At 46.8% G+C, this 15,302-nt stretch overlaps 1 protein-coding gene across 2 annotated transcripts in view; it reads right to left on the bottom strand.

The window, feature by feature from the left end:
- The window catches only part of RHEB (Ras homolog, mTORC1 binding), a 73,119-nt gene that overhangs the window by 26,343 nt on the left and 31,474 nt on the right, over positions 1-15,302 (bottom strand). For both annotated transcript variants that reach the window (XM_074986318.1, XM_074986316.1), the window contains exon 3: positions 7,800-7,867. In XM_074986318.1, the coding sequence (XP_074842419.1) occupies positions 7,800-7,867 (68 nt within the window). The remainder of the gene's footprint in view (positions 1-7,799; positions 7,868-15,302) is intronic.

Here is a 15,302-nt window from a genome sequence, read left to right as displayed (position 1 = left end):
AGAACACTAAATGTCTGGTGTCCTTAAAACTTCTACAACTAGCTCTCACCACACACCCACTCTGTCACTGTGATTCATAAGATGAAACAAGTTTTCCTGCCTTTTCAGCTCAGTCAATTTCTCATCACTGAGTTATACCAAGTTATGAAAATATTTTCTCAGCACCCTCAGAGGATGCTACTATTGTAAAGAGTTGGCTTAGCAACTAAAGGAACTCTGTTTCAAGGTGCCTGGCTAATGAGTTCCACCAATTCAGGGGAGAGTGTTCACATCATTAGCAAGCATGTAATGATTAAATGGTTTCACTTTAGCCCTGAAGTTTACTGTGACAGGAATAAAGAGAAAGTTACTCACCTGTAGTAACGATGGTTCTTTGAGATGTGTCGGGCTCGCCCGGCACCGCAGATCGGAAATCTTCCAGCAGTTTCTCCTGGATCGGGCATGCGCCGGTGCGCGCCACCCCCCTGCACGATCCGGTCCCCGCCAGTTCCTTTACCAACCGCCTCGGCTGCTCCTGAAAAACACTAGGCAGAGATCCGAAGCGGGGAGGATGGGTGGGTGGTGGAGCACCCACAGGGACACATCTTGAAGAACCATCGTTACTACAGTTGAGTAACTTCTTTCTTCTTCGAGTGTCCCCGTGAGTGCTCCACAATAGGTGACTACCCAGCAGTAACCCAAGTAAGGAGGTGGGTAATCGGTTTATGTGCAGCTTGCCCCCAAGAGGACTGCTGGTTGACAGACGGGTATCCTCTTCGAATACCCAAGGTGTTGTAGGATGACCAGGTCGCCGCTCTACAGATGTCTTAACGCAAGGCCCTTGAAGGCTGTTGACACCGCCACCGCCCTGGTGCAGTGAGCCCTGGGCAGGGCCAGCAAAGGAGCATTTTGAAGCTCGTAACACATTTTTATACAGGACACAATGTGCTTCGAGATTCTCTGTGAAGAGAGACCTTCTCCTTCTGAGCTTGAAGCGAGAGAGACTAGGAGCCTGTCCGTTTTCCGGAAGGATTTAGTTCTGTCTATGTAGAAGGCCAACACCCTCCTCACATCCAGGAGATGCAGGCGTGCCTCCTTGCCGGAGCTGTGAGGCTTCGGGTAAAACGAGGGTAAAACTATTGGCTTGTTAAGATTGGACTCCAAAGAGACTTTTGGAACAAAGGCTGGGTGCAGCCTTAAGCTTACCACCTCCTTTCAGGATACTGTGCAGTGCGGCATTGCCATCACTGCCGCGAGCTCACTCACCCTGCGGGCTGATGTACTTGCAAGGAGGAAGGTTGTTTTTATCATAAGGAGACATATGGGAACTGTGGCTAATAGTTCAAAAGGTGGACCCAATAGCGTGCTGAGCACCAAGTCCAAATTCCACGATGGTGGAAGCGGTTTCCGAGGGGGGTACAGGTTTACCAGCCCCTTCAAGAACCTGGTAACGATAGGATGGGCGAATACCGTGGGCCCTTCCTCTGTATGCCGAAAGGCTGATATAGCGGCGAGGTGGACCTTTAGCGAGGATAGAGAAAGCCCGCCTCGAGGTCCAATGAGTACTCTGGTATTACAGGTATAGGAACGTCAAGGGGAGCTAACTGCTTGGCAGAACACCAGGCTGTGAATCGAGTCCATTTCTGCTTGTAAGTCCTCCTAGTGGAGGTCCTTCGGCTACGTTCCAGGACTTGTTATACTCCCTCCATACACGTGCTCTTTAAGGAGCTGAGCCATGGATTCGCCATGCTTGTAGGTGCAGACCCTGATGGTGCGGGTGCATCATGGACCCCTGAGCCTGGGTGAGTAAGTCCAGCGCCACCAGTAGAGGGAGCGGTGGGCGGTCCGACACGCGCAGAAGCAAGGGAAACCATTGCTGCCGATCCCAAGCGGGATTATGAGTATCATGCGAGCTCTCTCCCTTCTGGCTTTGTGCAAGACCTTGTGGATAAGCGCTGCGGGGGAAACGCGTAAAGCAGGGAGCCTCTCCATGAAAACATGAATGCATCCCCCAGGGACCCCCTGCCCCATTCCTGCCCTGGAGCAGTACTGGGGACACTTTGTTGTACTGGGTGGCAAACAGATCGATCTGGGGAAACCCCCATGTACGAAAAATGCACCGTAGCAGATCGGAGCGGATCTGCCATTCGTGTGTGATTGCGAAGCGCCTGCTCAGCTGATCTGCTTTCACAGTGTGAGCACCCGGCAAGTGCAAGGCTTTCAACGTTATGTTGTTGGCAATGCACCAATTCCACAATCGGACTGCTTCCGCACATAGGGCAGGGGATCGTGCTCCTCCTTGTCGATTGATCTAAAACATAGTGGAGGTATTGTCGGTACTGAATCCCGACTACTTTGCCACGTAGGTAATCTTGAAAATGTTTGCAGACGTTGAACACTGCTCTGAGCTCCAGTATGGTTATGTGCAGTGTCTGTTTCGCAGGGGACCATAGCCCTTGTGTCACCTTGTCGCCGATGTGCGCTCCCCATCCTATGTGGGAGGCATCGATAATAAGAAAAATAGAAAATTTGTGGTTGGTGAAGAGGCACCCCCACTAGCAGATTCTCAGGGTTTTCCCACCACACCAGGGATCTGAGCACCTCTGTTGTGGGCGACACCACCCTGTGGACAGTGTGGGATGCTGGTTTGTAAACGCTCGCCAGCCAATGCTGCAGGCTTCACACGTGCAACCTGGCATTCTGTACCACAAACGTTGCTGCCGCTATGTGGCCCAGCAGCTGTAAGCACGTTAAGACCGGCACCGTGGGGCTGTATGTGATGACTTGCACCAGCGAACTGATGGCGCAGAAGTGGGCGTCTGGTAGGTACACCCTTGCTGTGATAGAGTTTATGCGTGCCCCTATGAACTCTATATGTTGTGTGGGTTCGGACTTTGACTTTGCGAGGCTGATGACTAGGCCCAGTGAAGAAAAACGTGTCCGCTGTGACGCATATCATGCGTGAGACCTCTGCCTTCGGAGGCCCCTTTTAGCAGGCAGTCACCCAGATATGGGAAAAACAAACACCCCCTGTCTGTGCAGGTAGGCCGACACCACTGCCAGGGTTTTGGTAAAGACTCTGGCGGCCAAGGAGAGGCCGAACAGAAGAACCCTGTGCTGGAAGCGCTCCTGGCCGACCGTGAAGTGGAGGAAGCGTCTGTGTGCCGGGTGGACTGTTATACGAAAGTAAGCATCTCGTAAGTTGAGTGCTGCAACCCAGTCTCCATCGTCCAGCGCCGTGAGTATCAAGGCAACTGTGATCATCTGAAAACGTTGCTTGCGCAAGTAACAGTTGAGGCCCTGAAGATCTAAGATGGGCCTCCAGTCTCCTGTTTTCTTCTCTGGTAGGAAGTAGTGTGAATAAAAACCTACCCCTGGAATTATTGCGGCACTTTCCACCGCCCCTATGAACATAAGGTGATTCACCTTCTTGAGCCTCACCTCATGGCAGCGTCCCTGAGGTGAGGCCTGGTGGGAGGCTTTGTCGGTGGAAGCGACTGGAAGGGGATTGCGTAACCCGTGGCTATGATCTCCACCACCCATTTGTCTGTGGTGATCTTTTGCCATTGGGAGTGGAACGGTCTGAGGCGATGATGGAACATGAGATGAGTGGCATTGAGTGAGAGTATTGATAGTGTAGCTCGACATACCCATCAAACTTGTTGCCTTTGAGCCTGACCCGAGGGCGTATGGCTTTGTTGAGAACATCACCTAGGAGTTCTGTACTGTTGCTGATAGCACCCTTGGCCGTAGCCCCCTTGATATTGAGCATGCTGTGGTTGTACGCGTAGCGTCTTTGCTCAGGATAAGATTTTTTCCTCCTATATGGGGGAGTATAAATGCCCAAGGCTGTAAGTGTAGCTCTCGAGTCCTTACTGGAGTGAGGGACCGAGTCAGTTGAGTCTGCAAACAGCTTTTGTGTCTCAAAGGGAAGGTCCATGACCTCTGCCTGTAGGTCCCTCGGGATTACCCGACGTCTGGGGCCAGGATTCTCTACGCATGACCACTGCTGTAGCCGTCGAACGTGCCGCCGTGTCTGCCACGTCCAGGGCAATCTGGACTCCCGTCAGCAATGCTGCATAGCCCTCTTGAACAATCGCCTTTAACACCGGCTTTTTGTATTCCGGAAGTGAATCCATGAGGGGAGTAAGCCTGGAGTAATCATCAAAATTATGGTTTGCTAGGTGTGCCCATAATTTGCCACTCTCAATAGCAGGGTGGAAGAGGAATGTACCTTCCTGCCAAACAGCTCTAGCTTCTTAGCATCTTTGTCCGATCCCCCCAATTTGTACTGAGAAGCCTTTGACCTCTGCTGGGATGACTCGACCACCAAAGAATCTGGTTGTGGGTGACTGAAGAAGAATTCCATGGCCTTTGCTGGATAAGTACTTCTTATCCGCTCTCTTCTTCATAGGCAGAACAGAGGCCGGAGTCTGCCATATAGTAGTGGCTGACTCCAGAATGGCTTCGTCCAGTGAAATAGCAATTTTGGATGAAGCCGGGAGTCTCAAATTTTCCAGGAGTTTGTGATGTTTCTCCTGCACCTCTGCCGTTTGAATGTCTTGCGTGAAGCCACCCTTTTAAACAGCTCCTGAAACTGTTTAAGGTCATCCGGGGAAAAGACATCCCCGGGGGCCATGGCCTCATCTGGGGAGGATGAGGAGGAACCACTAGGGTAAACCTCCCTCAAACCCTTGGGCTCCTGCGGTCGATGATACACTTGCTCGCTGGAGGATTATGAAGGAAAGTCTCGGGGTTCTAAAATTAACTCCCCTTGAGACAACTGTGTTTCCATCCCCGGTCGGGAGTGCCCACAGGGGTATTGAGCGGCCGGGGAACCTGCCCCTGGGTGTAGGCCTGTGGTGTCTGTGTCCAGCATGATAAGGACGACCATGGCAGCATGGGCAAGGGTCCGGGGATGGAGACCTAGACCACTCACGGGGTGTGTACCCCTGATGTCTGGGAGAGCGAGACCTCCGCGACGACACAGATAGAGGTGAAACTGGCTTGTGATAGTACTCCAGGGGTCCAATCCCAGAAATGGTGAAGGTGGCCCAAGCCATGATGACATTGGTTGGAGAAACGGAGGAGGTGGTTCCAGATGGGCCAGTGGAGACACAGGCCTTTGGTGCGGTGTGTGTATCACAGGGGCAGGGCTTGGTGCTAACAGCAGCGCAGCCCTGTCCGGAGATGGACTGCGGTGCCGGGCTTTTGATTCTGCCTTGCCCCTCCCCTGCGGGGCCGGCACCGCCCCCTCCCGTGCCAGGCATCTCAGCCCCGCTGTCAGCGCCGCGCTCGGCACCGTCAGCTGCGGTGCCGTGCGGGTATCCTCCTCCAGTGCCTGCAGGCTCCATGCCTGGCGCCCCTGCACCGTTGGTGCCGCAGGGGCCAGTGCCACATGTGGCGGTGCCGCCGGGTCCGGCGCTTGCCTCACTGACGCTCTAAGCGCCGCATGTGCCGACTGTTGTATAAACCAGAGGCTCAGCCTCTGCCACGTGCGCTGCCGCTTGCTTGAGTATGCGGCTGGGGGCTGTGTGCTCCGCTCGTCCTGCTCACTGCAAACGCCGGCAAGGATCGAGCCAGGGAGAGTTTCCTCCGTTTCTGCACCGAGGGGGTCAGAGAAAACTGCCCTCCTCTGATGTAACCCAGAGGGCCCTTCTGGGTGAGGCTTCTCCGTCAAGTCCAGCTGGAGAGCCTTATCAACAAGAGCATTTTACTCCCCATCGCTCTGTCCTTCCCGGCCCTGGCTGTGAGCTTAGCACAGTGAGAACGCATCTGGGTAAGCTGTAATTCCCCCAGGCGTCAGATGCATTCGCTATGCCCCATGGAGGCCGGCATAGCTTCACGGCATGACTCATGCTTTTTAAAACCTGAAGAGGCCATTGCGGTGAGTCCTTTACTGTTAATAGGGTACTTAGCACTTAATCCGTGCCTTTCCACCCCAAATAGTGATCACCGGCCTGTGGGGCAGCGGGCGGCCTAAATGGGCTTCACGCCCGCTCTTCCCTTCTCTGCTCCTCTCTCTTTTTTTTTTTTTTTGGCTGATATTCTTTGTCTTTGCTTTCTCTTTTTTTTGTTTTGTTTTGTTTTAATAACCAAAAACAACAAATGACACGTAGAAAAAACCCACTATTTAATCTGACTCTGGCCTTAGCCTGAGTGGATTGTGTCTGCAGCCGATGGCGGTTGAGAAGGAACTGGCGGGGACTGGATCGTGCACGCGGCCAGGGACGCGCCGGGGGGGGGGGGGGGGGGGGGTGTGCGCGCGCCGGCACATGCACAATCCAGGAGAAACTGCTGGAAGATTTCCGATCTGCGAGGCCGGGCGAGCCCGACACCTTTTGTGGAGCACCCATGGGGACCACTCGAAGAAGAACCGAGCAGTTATTTTGAGCGGCCAGAGCATAAGCATCATTTTCAGACATTCAGCATCTACCTTTTTACCTGCAGTTAAAAATGTTTGCACGAAAATAAGATGGGTCAGATCACTGAAGGGGAAGAACATCCCTAAAGGAATGGCATCAGTCTGCGCCTTAAGCCTAAGTAGGGGGAACTTCTTGTTGGATTCTCTGGCAAAAGTAGTATGACATAGAGTGATCAAACGATGTAATATGTTGGGATCTATTTTTGAGTCATGGTCTTGAAAGTGTCTGCAGTCACATTCTGAATCCCCAGGAAATAAGTCACTATGATGGCGATCTGGTTGTATGCATCAATTCCAAAGCATGACTGCCTCAATGCAGAGGGAGGGATGTCTTGCTCCTCAGGGGCACTTCATTTAAAACAGTCATGATGATATTGTTTGTCTCAATTTTTATATGTTTGCCCCTGGTTAGTGGAGACAGGCATGTATGACTGCTCTTGAGTTTCATTATTCTGACCTGTAGCATTGCTTCTTGTGACAGCCACTTGGCCTGAATCATCTGTCTAAATGTGCTCCAACCCTAGCAGAGGCGTTTATTATGGCTGATGGGTGAAGACATACAATGGACTGCCTCTGTGCACACACACGGGGATGGTCTTTCTAGTCAAGGGATTGTTTTACACAGGTTATAGGAAGAAGCATATTTCAGTTATGTCTGATGGGTGTTTGGACAATTCCGAGCCATGCTTGAAGGCAGGGCATTTGAAGCCTGACATGTTCTGTAACAAAGATGGTGGCTGCCATTTGTTCCAGTATGGCTGAGCCGAGTTGCATTTGCTACATTAGAAAAAGCCATAAACCTGTGGAAGGTAGGGTCTTGCTATCACTATATCAAGATGTGTCAGTATGAACAAGGTTTCACACAGGGGTAGGATAAAAAGTTTGTTCAGTTCAGGGACTTAAAATCCCATTTAACTGGTTAATCCTTCCACCAGTTAAGTGGGGGCTTCTAGGGAAGCTAATGACGCCCCTCCCTGTCCCCAGGCTGCTGCAGACATACTGAATTTTACTATGCCTCATGCACATAACATTTCTTGTTTATTGTTTCATTAAAGCCAAATTCACTTTTCAAATACTAGTGTAGAAACTATAACACATTGCTCTAGCAAGGTTTAAAAGCCCCTCTTCTATTAACAAGCAATTGTAACACATTTCTACTACCTTTGAGGAACTAAGCTGCTCAAGAGTATCATTTTTCAAGTTGGAAATTAATTCGTTTACTGTTAAATCAGCACATACTAGTTTAATCCTGTAAGTGAAGTGAAGTGTCAAGGCCTTCAGACCCCTTTATTCAAATATATCAATTGTAGTGTTTTGCTTAATACAGGACAATGCCAACTCCAGTAACATATATAGCCTTCATTGTGAAGAAACTGTTCAGACAAAGATCACTTACTTGGCCAGCTGTGTCTACTAGCTGAAGATGATATTCTTGTCCATTTACTGTGATCAGTTTTGTAAAAGCTAGAGGAAACAAGAGAAATGCACTTGAGAATTAAAACTAAATGGCTTCATATTTATGGATACTATACCAGAAGTTAAAGAATTTTAGTGGAACAACCTGAAGCTTTTAAAAAAAAAATCAGGTGTTAAGAAACTAGACTGGGGTGCTTGGTATATAGTTAACATTGCATACACTAGTTATTTAAATCTTCTGAAAATTCAAAGTTCACATACTAGATACAGTATTGCTGTTTAAATCAGTTTGAGAATGTTGACTTTAATAAATTAAAAATTCTGGATTTTCACATTAAGAGTCAACTGAAAGCAAGTCCAAACAAACAAAGATTTTACTTGGGATCTTTAGTTTCAAAAGCATTAAATCCAGTTTTCCAGGTCTGAATACTCAGCATGATGTGAAGCCACCAAGAACTTTTAAGTTAAAAATAAATTTTTAATTAAATAGTTTTGTTTTGTTTTTTTTAAATCACTGCTGAGTGCACAGGACTGCTGAAATTCTGATTTGAAGCTGTCACACCAATACTGTTTACTTGCTGCACTCATTGCAGCACATTCAAATCAAAATCAGAAGTACATTTAGTACTAGTGGAGGAAATCAGAACACTCTTACTTTGTTTCAAGAAATGCCTATGCACATAAGCAGAGGACTGATTCGAGCCTTCCAGATTTTTTTTTTGGTTGCGGGTGTATATAGCATAGTAATGTCATGTTAAGTGTAATATAAACCAGTGGCCTCAAGTATTTCACTACTACATTCATGCCGAGACCATAAAAAGTCAATTTGAAAGCTTTTTGTTTTGGCCCAGGTGGTTTGCTTTTGAACTTTCCAAATGTACATCCTAAGTTTAAATACTCTTGATAGCCCTCTAGGGTTATGACGTTATGGACTGAAATTGCTTTATGACTTAGGTTCTCCAGGTTTTAAAGCAGCACAAATTTCCTGAAAGGATCCAAGTCACAACAAACAGCACCTCAACATTAATTGTTTAGGTGCTGAATGTTTCAGAAAGAGCATTAAGCTGATGTGCTAATCTTTCATTTCCTGACTTGCCTCCCAGTAGCCAAGTATGTTGGGAGTCCTTACCAGCTACCAAAACTTCTAGCTTCCCTGTTCACAACCACGATAATGCAATCCTTCTCCATCAGCCAATATAAACATTTGCAGTGCATTGAAGCAGATAACTTTTTGAATATTAACATTTGTGCTCTCTCAAGCTAAGCAATGGGTACCTCAAAGGCTCTATTTCACTTTTGTGAGACCTTACCAAATGACTCAAAATATTAGAAGTTCTCCATACATGCTACTACACAGTTAAGGGGGTAAAAACTAATCAAAGCTCTTTCAGGTATGTCCTAGAACCCAACATGTATGCTAAATTCAGAAATTCATCAATACTAGAAGTCAATGGTGGTAAGACTAAGAAGAGAAATTCAGTACAGGAGTTAAGTATCAGAAGCAGAACATACCTCAACTGCAATGCTAGAAGCATCACTACCAGTACTTGCAATCTGCTTCACCTTGATCAGCACATATGCAATGCCTTTGGATAGCTTAACCTCCAAAGTTATGTCAAACACAAAAACAATCATAGATCCTTTGCAGTATTCATTGTTTCAGAGAAAGCACAAAAATTAATATTCACATTTTATGTCAGCAGAGGGGAAGAGACTGCATTGTGGAGGTTTTCAAGGGGAAGGTTTGTAGGGACTCCCAATAGTTTTGGGCAGTGGGAGACAGGTCAGGAACTGCGATTAGCAAGACAATACAGCTGAAGTGCTTAAGCATTCAGCATTGAAACAGCACATCCATAACGCTAAATATTCCTTTGCATTCTCCAATTTACCTACATCTTTCTTAAAGTGGAGTCTCCAGAATTGGAAACATTACACTAGCTGAGGCCACACTAGTGCCAGGTAAAACCCGCCTCTGGCCTCTCTCACAATAGCAGTCTTTCACAACTACATCACATGGTTTACTCATTCAATTGGTGATCTACTATACCCTTCAGATCTTCTCCCACAGTAGTATTATTTCTACCTAACTATTCCCCACACTTTGTAGTTATCCTTTTGATTTCTTTGGCCTTGCATTTACTCAATTTCATCTTATTTCAGACCAATTCTTTAATTTGTGAAGGATGTTTTGAATGTGAATCCTGTCCTCCAAAATGCTTTAAAAAGCCCACTCCACTTGGTGTCAGGCAAAATTGGATATGCATGCTCACCCCTTCATTGTCTAAATCATTAACAAAATACTAATATTGTAGCAGACACAGAACTAGGTATACATTCCCTGAGCAAACCACTGATAACTATTCTGGGTATGGTCTTTCAACCTGTTATGCATTCATCTACAGTAATTTCATCTAGACCAGTGGTATCCAATAGGAATTCAAAGATCCCCACACTTGTGGTGGTTGTCCTTTCACATTCACCAGAGCACACCCCTCCCCAGCTCTTCATAAAAACCCTCCCTCTTCCCCAGAGCCAGGCACCCACACCAGAGCCACTGGGGCTGCCACTGCAGCCAAGTGTTTCTCCCACCAACCTGTGGGGCGAGTGTACAGAGCAGGTGGATTGCACTCCTTGTGCTGCTCTAGGATGGGCCACATTTAAAGGCTCCAAGAGCTGCATGCTGCTCCAGAGCCAGAATCACCACACCATGGTGTCTTGTTTGCCACATGTGGCAAACATATTGGGCGTGGTAGATCTAGATATTTCCCCAATTTCACTGAGAATGTTGCCACTGTCAAGCCTTACTACAAATGAAAACAAAAAGCAGTCCAGTAGCACTTTAAAGATTAACAAAATAATGTATTAGGTGATGAGCTTTCATGGGACCAACCCACTTCTTCAGATCAGAGCCATACCAGAACAGACAATATTTATGGCTCAGAGAACCAATAGTAATCAAGGTGACAAATCAGAGAGTAGAGGGGCAGAAGGGGGAGTCAAGAATTAGATAAAGCGAAGTATGTAAGAGCCCCTATAACGGACTAGAAAATTCCCATCCCAGTTCAAAGTACGTGTTAATGTGTTGAATTTGAATATTAAAAAAAAAAAAAAAAGTACAGTAGCCTCTTTCCAAACAGTTGTGAAAATTCCTCTTCAGTAAAGACACAAATAAAAGAAGGATGTATCACATCTGCCAGATCAGCAACCCCGTTCTTTAAGGACATTGAATGATTTGTTCTTAAATCCATGCTGGCTATTTCTTCCAACCCTATCCTCAAGGTACTTACATACTGACTGAGTCATTTTTCTAGGATCTTCCCAGGTATTGGCTTTAAGAGGACATGTTCCATTTTTAAAGGTAGGTGCTGTTTGCTCTTCTCTAGTCTTTTGGGACCTCATCCGTCCTCCCTGAGTTCTCAAAGATAAAATTACTGAAGATTCCACAGTTGCTTTGGGTAGCTTCTTAAGGACCTGGGGAATCAATTTCACCTGGCTACATTTAGCTTGAATGCCTCGATATGATATTGGGTACCTGATTACTATTAAACTTTGTGAAAACAAAACAGAATAGGCATTAAACACCTCAGCTTTTTTGACATAAGTTATTAGCTCTCCTTTCCCTCTTTACAGACCTGCACATAGAAGGAAAGCATAGTTCATCTTTCTCTTGCTCCTAGTGCATTTAAAGAACCTCTTACTGCATTTTTAGATCTGCTAGATGTAACTCGCTTTGTGCTTTAACTTTTAGTCTTGCCTGCTTGTCAATAAAAACGGAAGAACTAAAGAGCTACGCTTACCAAGTCAACATGAAATAATTTGAGAAAATCTGCTCCGTTCCCTGCATCAGATTTCACAGCCACTTTTAGAAACAGAACTTAGTTCTGTATTTAAAAAAAAAAAAACACACACACAACCAAGGGATTAGTTATGTCTTGTGCCCTCAGACCAGCCTAACCTCAGTCTGCTATGCAGTTTTATTAAGAGCTCTCACCGAGTACGTGCATTTTCAAATCTGAACTACAGCTTTGTGCCCAAGTAAATTTAGCATTTGAATTAAATACATGTGGGAGAAATTTTAAGGAATAGAATCATGAAAGCACTACTTTTAAATTAGAATTAAAAAAGCTTCAGATGTTTAACCCTTTTGCATATGGCAAAAGTGAATCATGCCAAAGTCCTGATACAGGAAGGCATAGTAAAAGAATACCTTCAGCATATCAAAATGTAAAGAAACTGAAAACAGTAAGGAAATTATTGTAAAAGATATCTAGATGGCAATAAAAGCTATTTTTCCTTTATCTTAATATACTTATGACCTGGAGAGCAGAAATTTTGGCACTGGGTTCAGGTCAAACATTTTAGAATTTGAAAACATTTTTGGGAGAAATGCACACCCTCCCACTGGCACAGGATTTGAACTCCCCCACCACTTTAGCTGCTATTATTCACTGCAGACTTGAGACTGTCGCAAGTTCTGAAGGAACTAAAAAACGAATTGCTTTTATGATTCTTGCAGTTTTGCACCTCACACAAGCAGAAGCATTTTCAAGATCTCTTATTGCATAAGATTGTGATCAGAGATGCATATTGAATGATTTCTATTTGCAAGCAATTTAAATAGTAATATAAATACACTTAGGTCTAATCAATAAGCATAGAGACAAGAGGACAGAGATTTGAAACTGGTTTGGTCACAAAAAAGCAGCTTTTTCCTCCCCCACCCCCAAATAGATCACTAAAAAAGGAAAACATCTTAACTGAAGTCCAAGACACTCAATCCACAGCCATAGTGCCACAGGACATGACAGAACTAGTTCTCTTAAAGTTCTGGAGCTTCAGGACAATAGCAACAGTACACTACCAGAGTAAGACCACTGCCTTCTCAAGACACTAGCTAGGTCACACTGAGAGCTTTCTATCCCACACACAGAGTAACACATACATTAAAGAGAAAAAACTTGAACAAAAGCTACCTTCATGCTGATGGGGCGGAAAAGAAATTCCTGTAGTTTCTCAAGAGAAAGTATTTACAGGAGCAAGAAATTCTCTTAAGACACCTTTGAGGGATTCAGCAGTAAACCTAACATCAACTAGAGAGCCTTGGCATAGCCTCCCAATTTGAAGTTAATCGTGCCATAGCATAGCGAGATTCACAGAATCATAGGGCTGGAAGGGACCTTCCAGCAGGATCAAACACCCTCCCCCCCCCCAGTCATCCCAGCCAGTACCTTGTCAAGCCCAGACATCCCCACCCCGCACTTGAGGAAAATTTTTTTAATCAATCTTGATTCCCGCTCCCCCAGCCTTAAACCCCTCACAGCCCCAAACCATCCCTCCTACCACCAAGCTTAAACCCCTTGCAACCCCAAACTGCCCCTGCCTACCTCACAAGAGCACCACTGCTGCCCCCACAACTGCTTCATGGGGCTATCGCCGCCTCCTCTATGCAGCTCCCCCACAGTGCTGCTATTCCCTTCCTTGATCTGCAGTGTGGGCAGTTCCCTGCCCTGCCATGCGGAAATAAAACTCAAATTGGTTTAATGCCCAGCAGAAGTGATCTGGCCAGTAAACCAAATTTAAAGGAGACATTTGCAGCTCCCACCACTGCCACCGCTCACTCCTCCAGCTCCAAGTCCCTGTCCTGCTGTGCTGAAATGGAACTAAATTTAATTTGTTTAACAGCCAGCAGATAGACTAGGAGCTGGAGGAGTAAGCGGTAGCAGTGGCAGGAGCTGCAAATGGCTCCTTAAGGGCCACATGTGGCTCACAGCCACCCAGCAGGCGACCCTCAGAAAAATCTAATGGCGATTCATATTTGGGTCCCAACCCATTGGCTGGGAATCCCTGGTTTAGAGACAAAGAAACCTGATAGGATTGGCTATGGCACTCTGCTGCACTAACCCAGACAATCACTTCGTTCAAGTCTGATCTTCATTATTAATATAGCTACCAGAGGAATCAGTGGAAAGCATAAACGAACCTCCTTCACGGTTTAAAAAAAAAAAAAGGGGGGGGGGGCGGAGCGTCCACAGCCATTACAGCCTTTTCTAGATGGCACTGGCAGAAGACAAGTAGTTTCCTGATCTGTTTAATGGCAAAGACTTTTGTGTTGCTCACATGGGAAGATCCATCCTGCTTTCCAATGCAGAGGTCACCTGTGTATTCAATCTACAATACAGTAAACCCTCAAGAAGCACAACTTCAATTTGCACTTGCACTTAGCTTGTGTTACTGCAAGTTAAGTAGAAACTGCGCCCCTGCTCCCACCCCACCCCCACCACTGGGAGAGCCCAGTGGGCACACAGCTGCTTGCAGCAGTTTCTCCCAGCTGAGGAGCCCAGCACACAGAGGCTGGGAGAAAGTGCACTGAAAGCAGCTGTGTGCCCCCCCCAGCTGGGAGAAGCTAGAGCTGCATGGCTGTGCCCCTCACCCTCCTCCCCCATTTCCCCTAGCTGGGAAAGGCCAGCAGCTGGAGCCAGCAGCTGCACCGCTTCTCCCAGCCAGGGGAAGTGGACACCTGGAATGGTGGCAGAATGCTGCGGAGCAGAAGGCGGTGACCAGCAGAGGTCTGCCAGAGTTCCCCTTACTCGGGGAGCAGGCAGCTGGAGCCTCTGCAATCTTCCCAAAGCACCCCCTCCAATTTATACAACATTTGATTAATGCAGAGGTTGCCCAGGATGCAACCTCCATGTAAATCAAGGGATTACTGTAGTGTTCTCTTATGAGGTACACACCAGATACATACATTTGTACACCACTACAATACCTAGAACTGTGGTGTCCTACATGCTAGACACAGATAGCCATTCAGCCAGTAGTGTGGCTAGCTGACTTAAAATGTATTATCAGAACGTGGCTAATTTGGACACCATGGACCTAGAAGGAATGCTACAATAGTATATTTGGCATATTGCTAACGTGTTATGGTAACACAAGACAATTCTCAGGAAGGAAAAGTCAAAAGGCTATTAGCCAAGATGATCAGGGAGGTAACCCTATACCATGGGTGTTCATGGAATCATAGGGCTGGGAGGGACCTCAGGAGGTCATCTAATCCAGGCCCCTGCTTCAGTCCCCACTAAGTCATCCCAGCCAGGACCTTGTCAAGCCCAGACTTGAAAACCTTGAGGGATGGGGAATCCACCACCTCCCTAGGCAATGCATTCCAATGCTTCACCACCCTCCTGGTGAAGTAGTTTTTCCTAATATCTAACCTACATATCTCCGTCTTCAGCTTCAGACCATTACTCCTTGTTCTGCCAACTGACACCGCTGAGAACAGCTTCTCACCCTCCTCTTTAAAGTCCCCCTTCAGAAAGTTGAAGGCTGCTATTAAATCACCCCTAGAGTCTTCTCTTCTGTAAACTAAACAAACCCAAATCCCTCAGCCTATCCTCACAGGTCTCGTGCCCAGCCCCCAATCATTTTCACTGTCCTCCACTGAACTTGCTGCAGCATGTCCTTTCTATACCGGGGCACCCAA

Source organism: Carettochelys insculpta, chromosome 2 (genome assembly GCF_033958435.1).
Source record: "Carettochelys insculpta isolate YL-2023 chromosome 2, ASM3395843v1, whole genome shotgun sequence".
Classification (NCBI taxonomy): Eukaryota; Metazoa; Chordata; order Testudines; family Carettochelyidae; genus Carettochelys; species Carettochelys insculpta.
The sequence above is the reverse complement of the archived record's forward strand: the minus strand, read 5'-3'. Positions and strand labels throughout refer to the sequence as shown.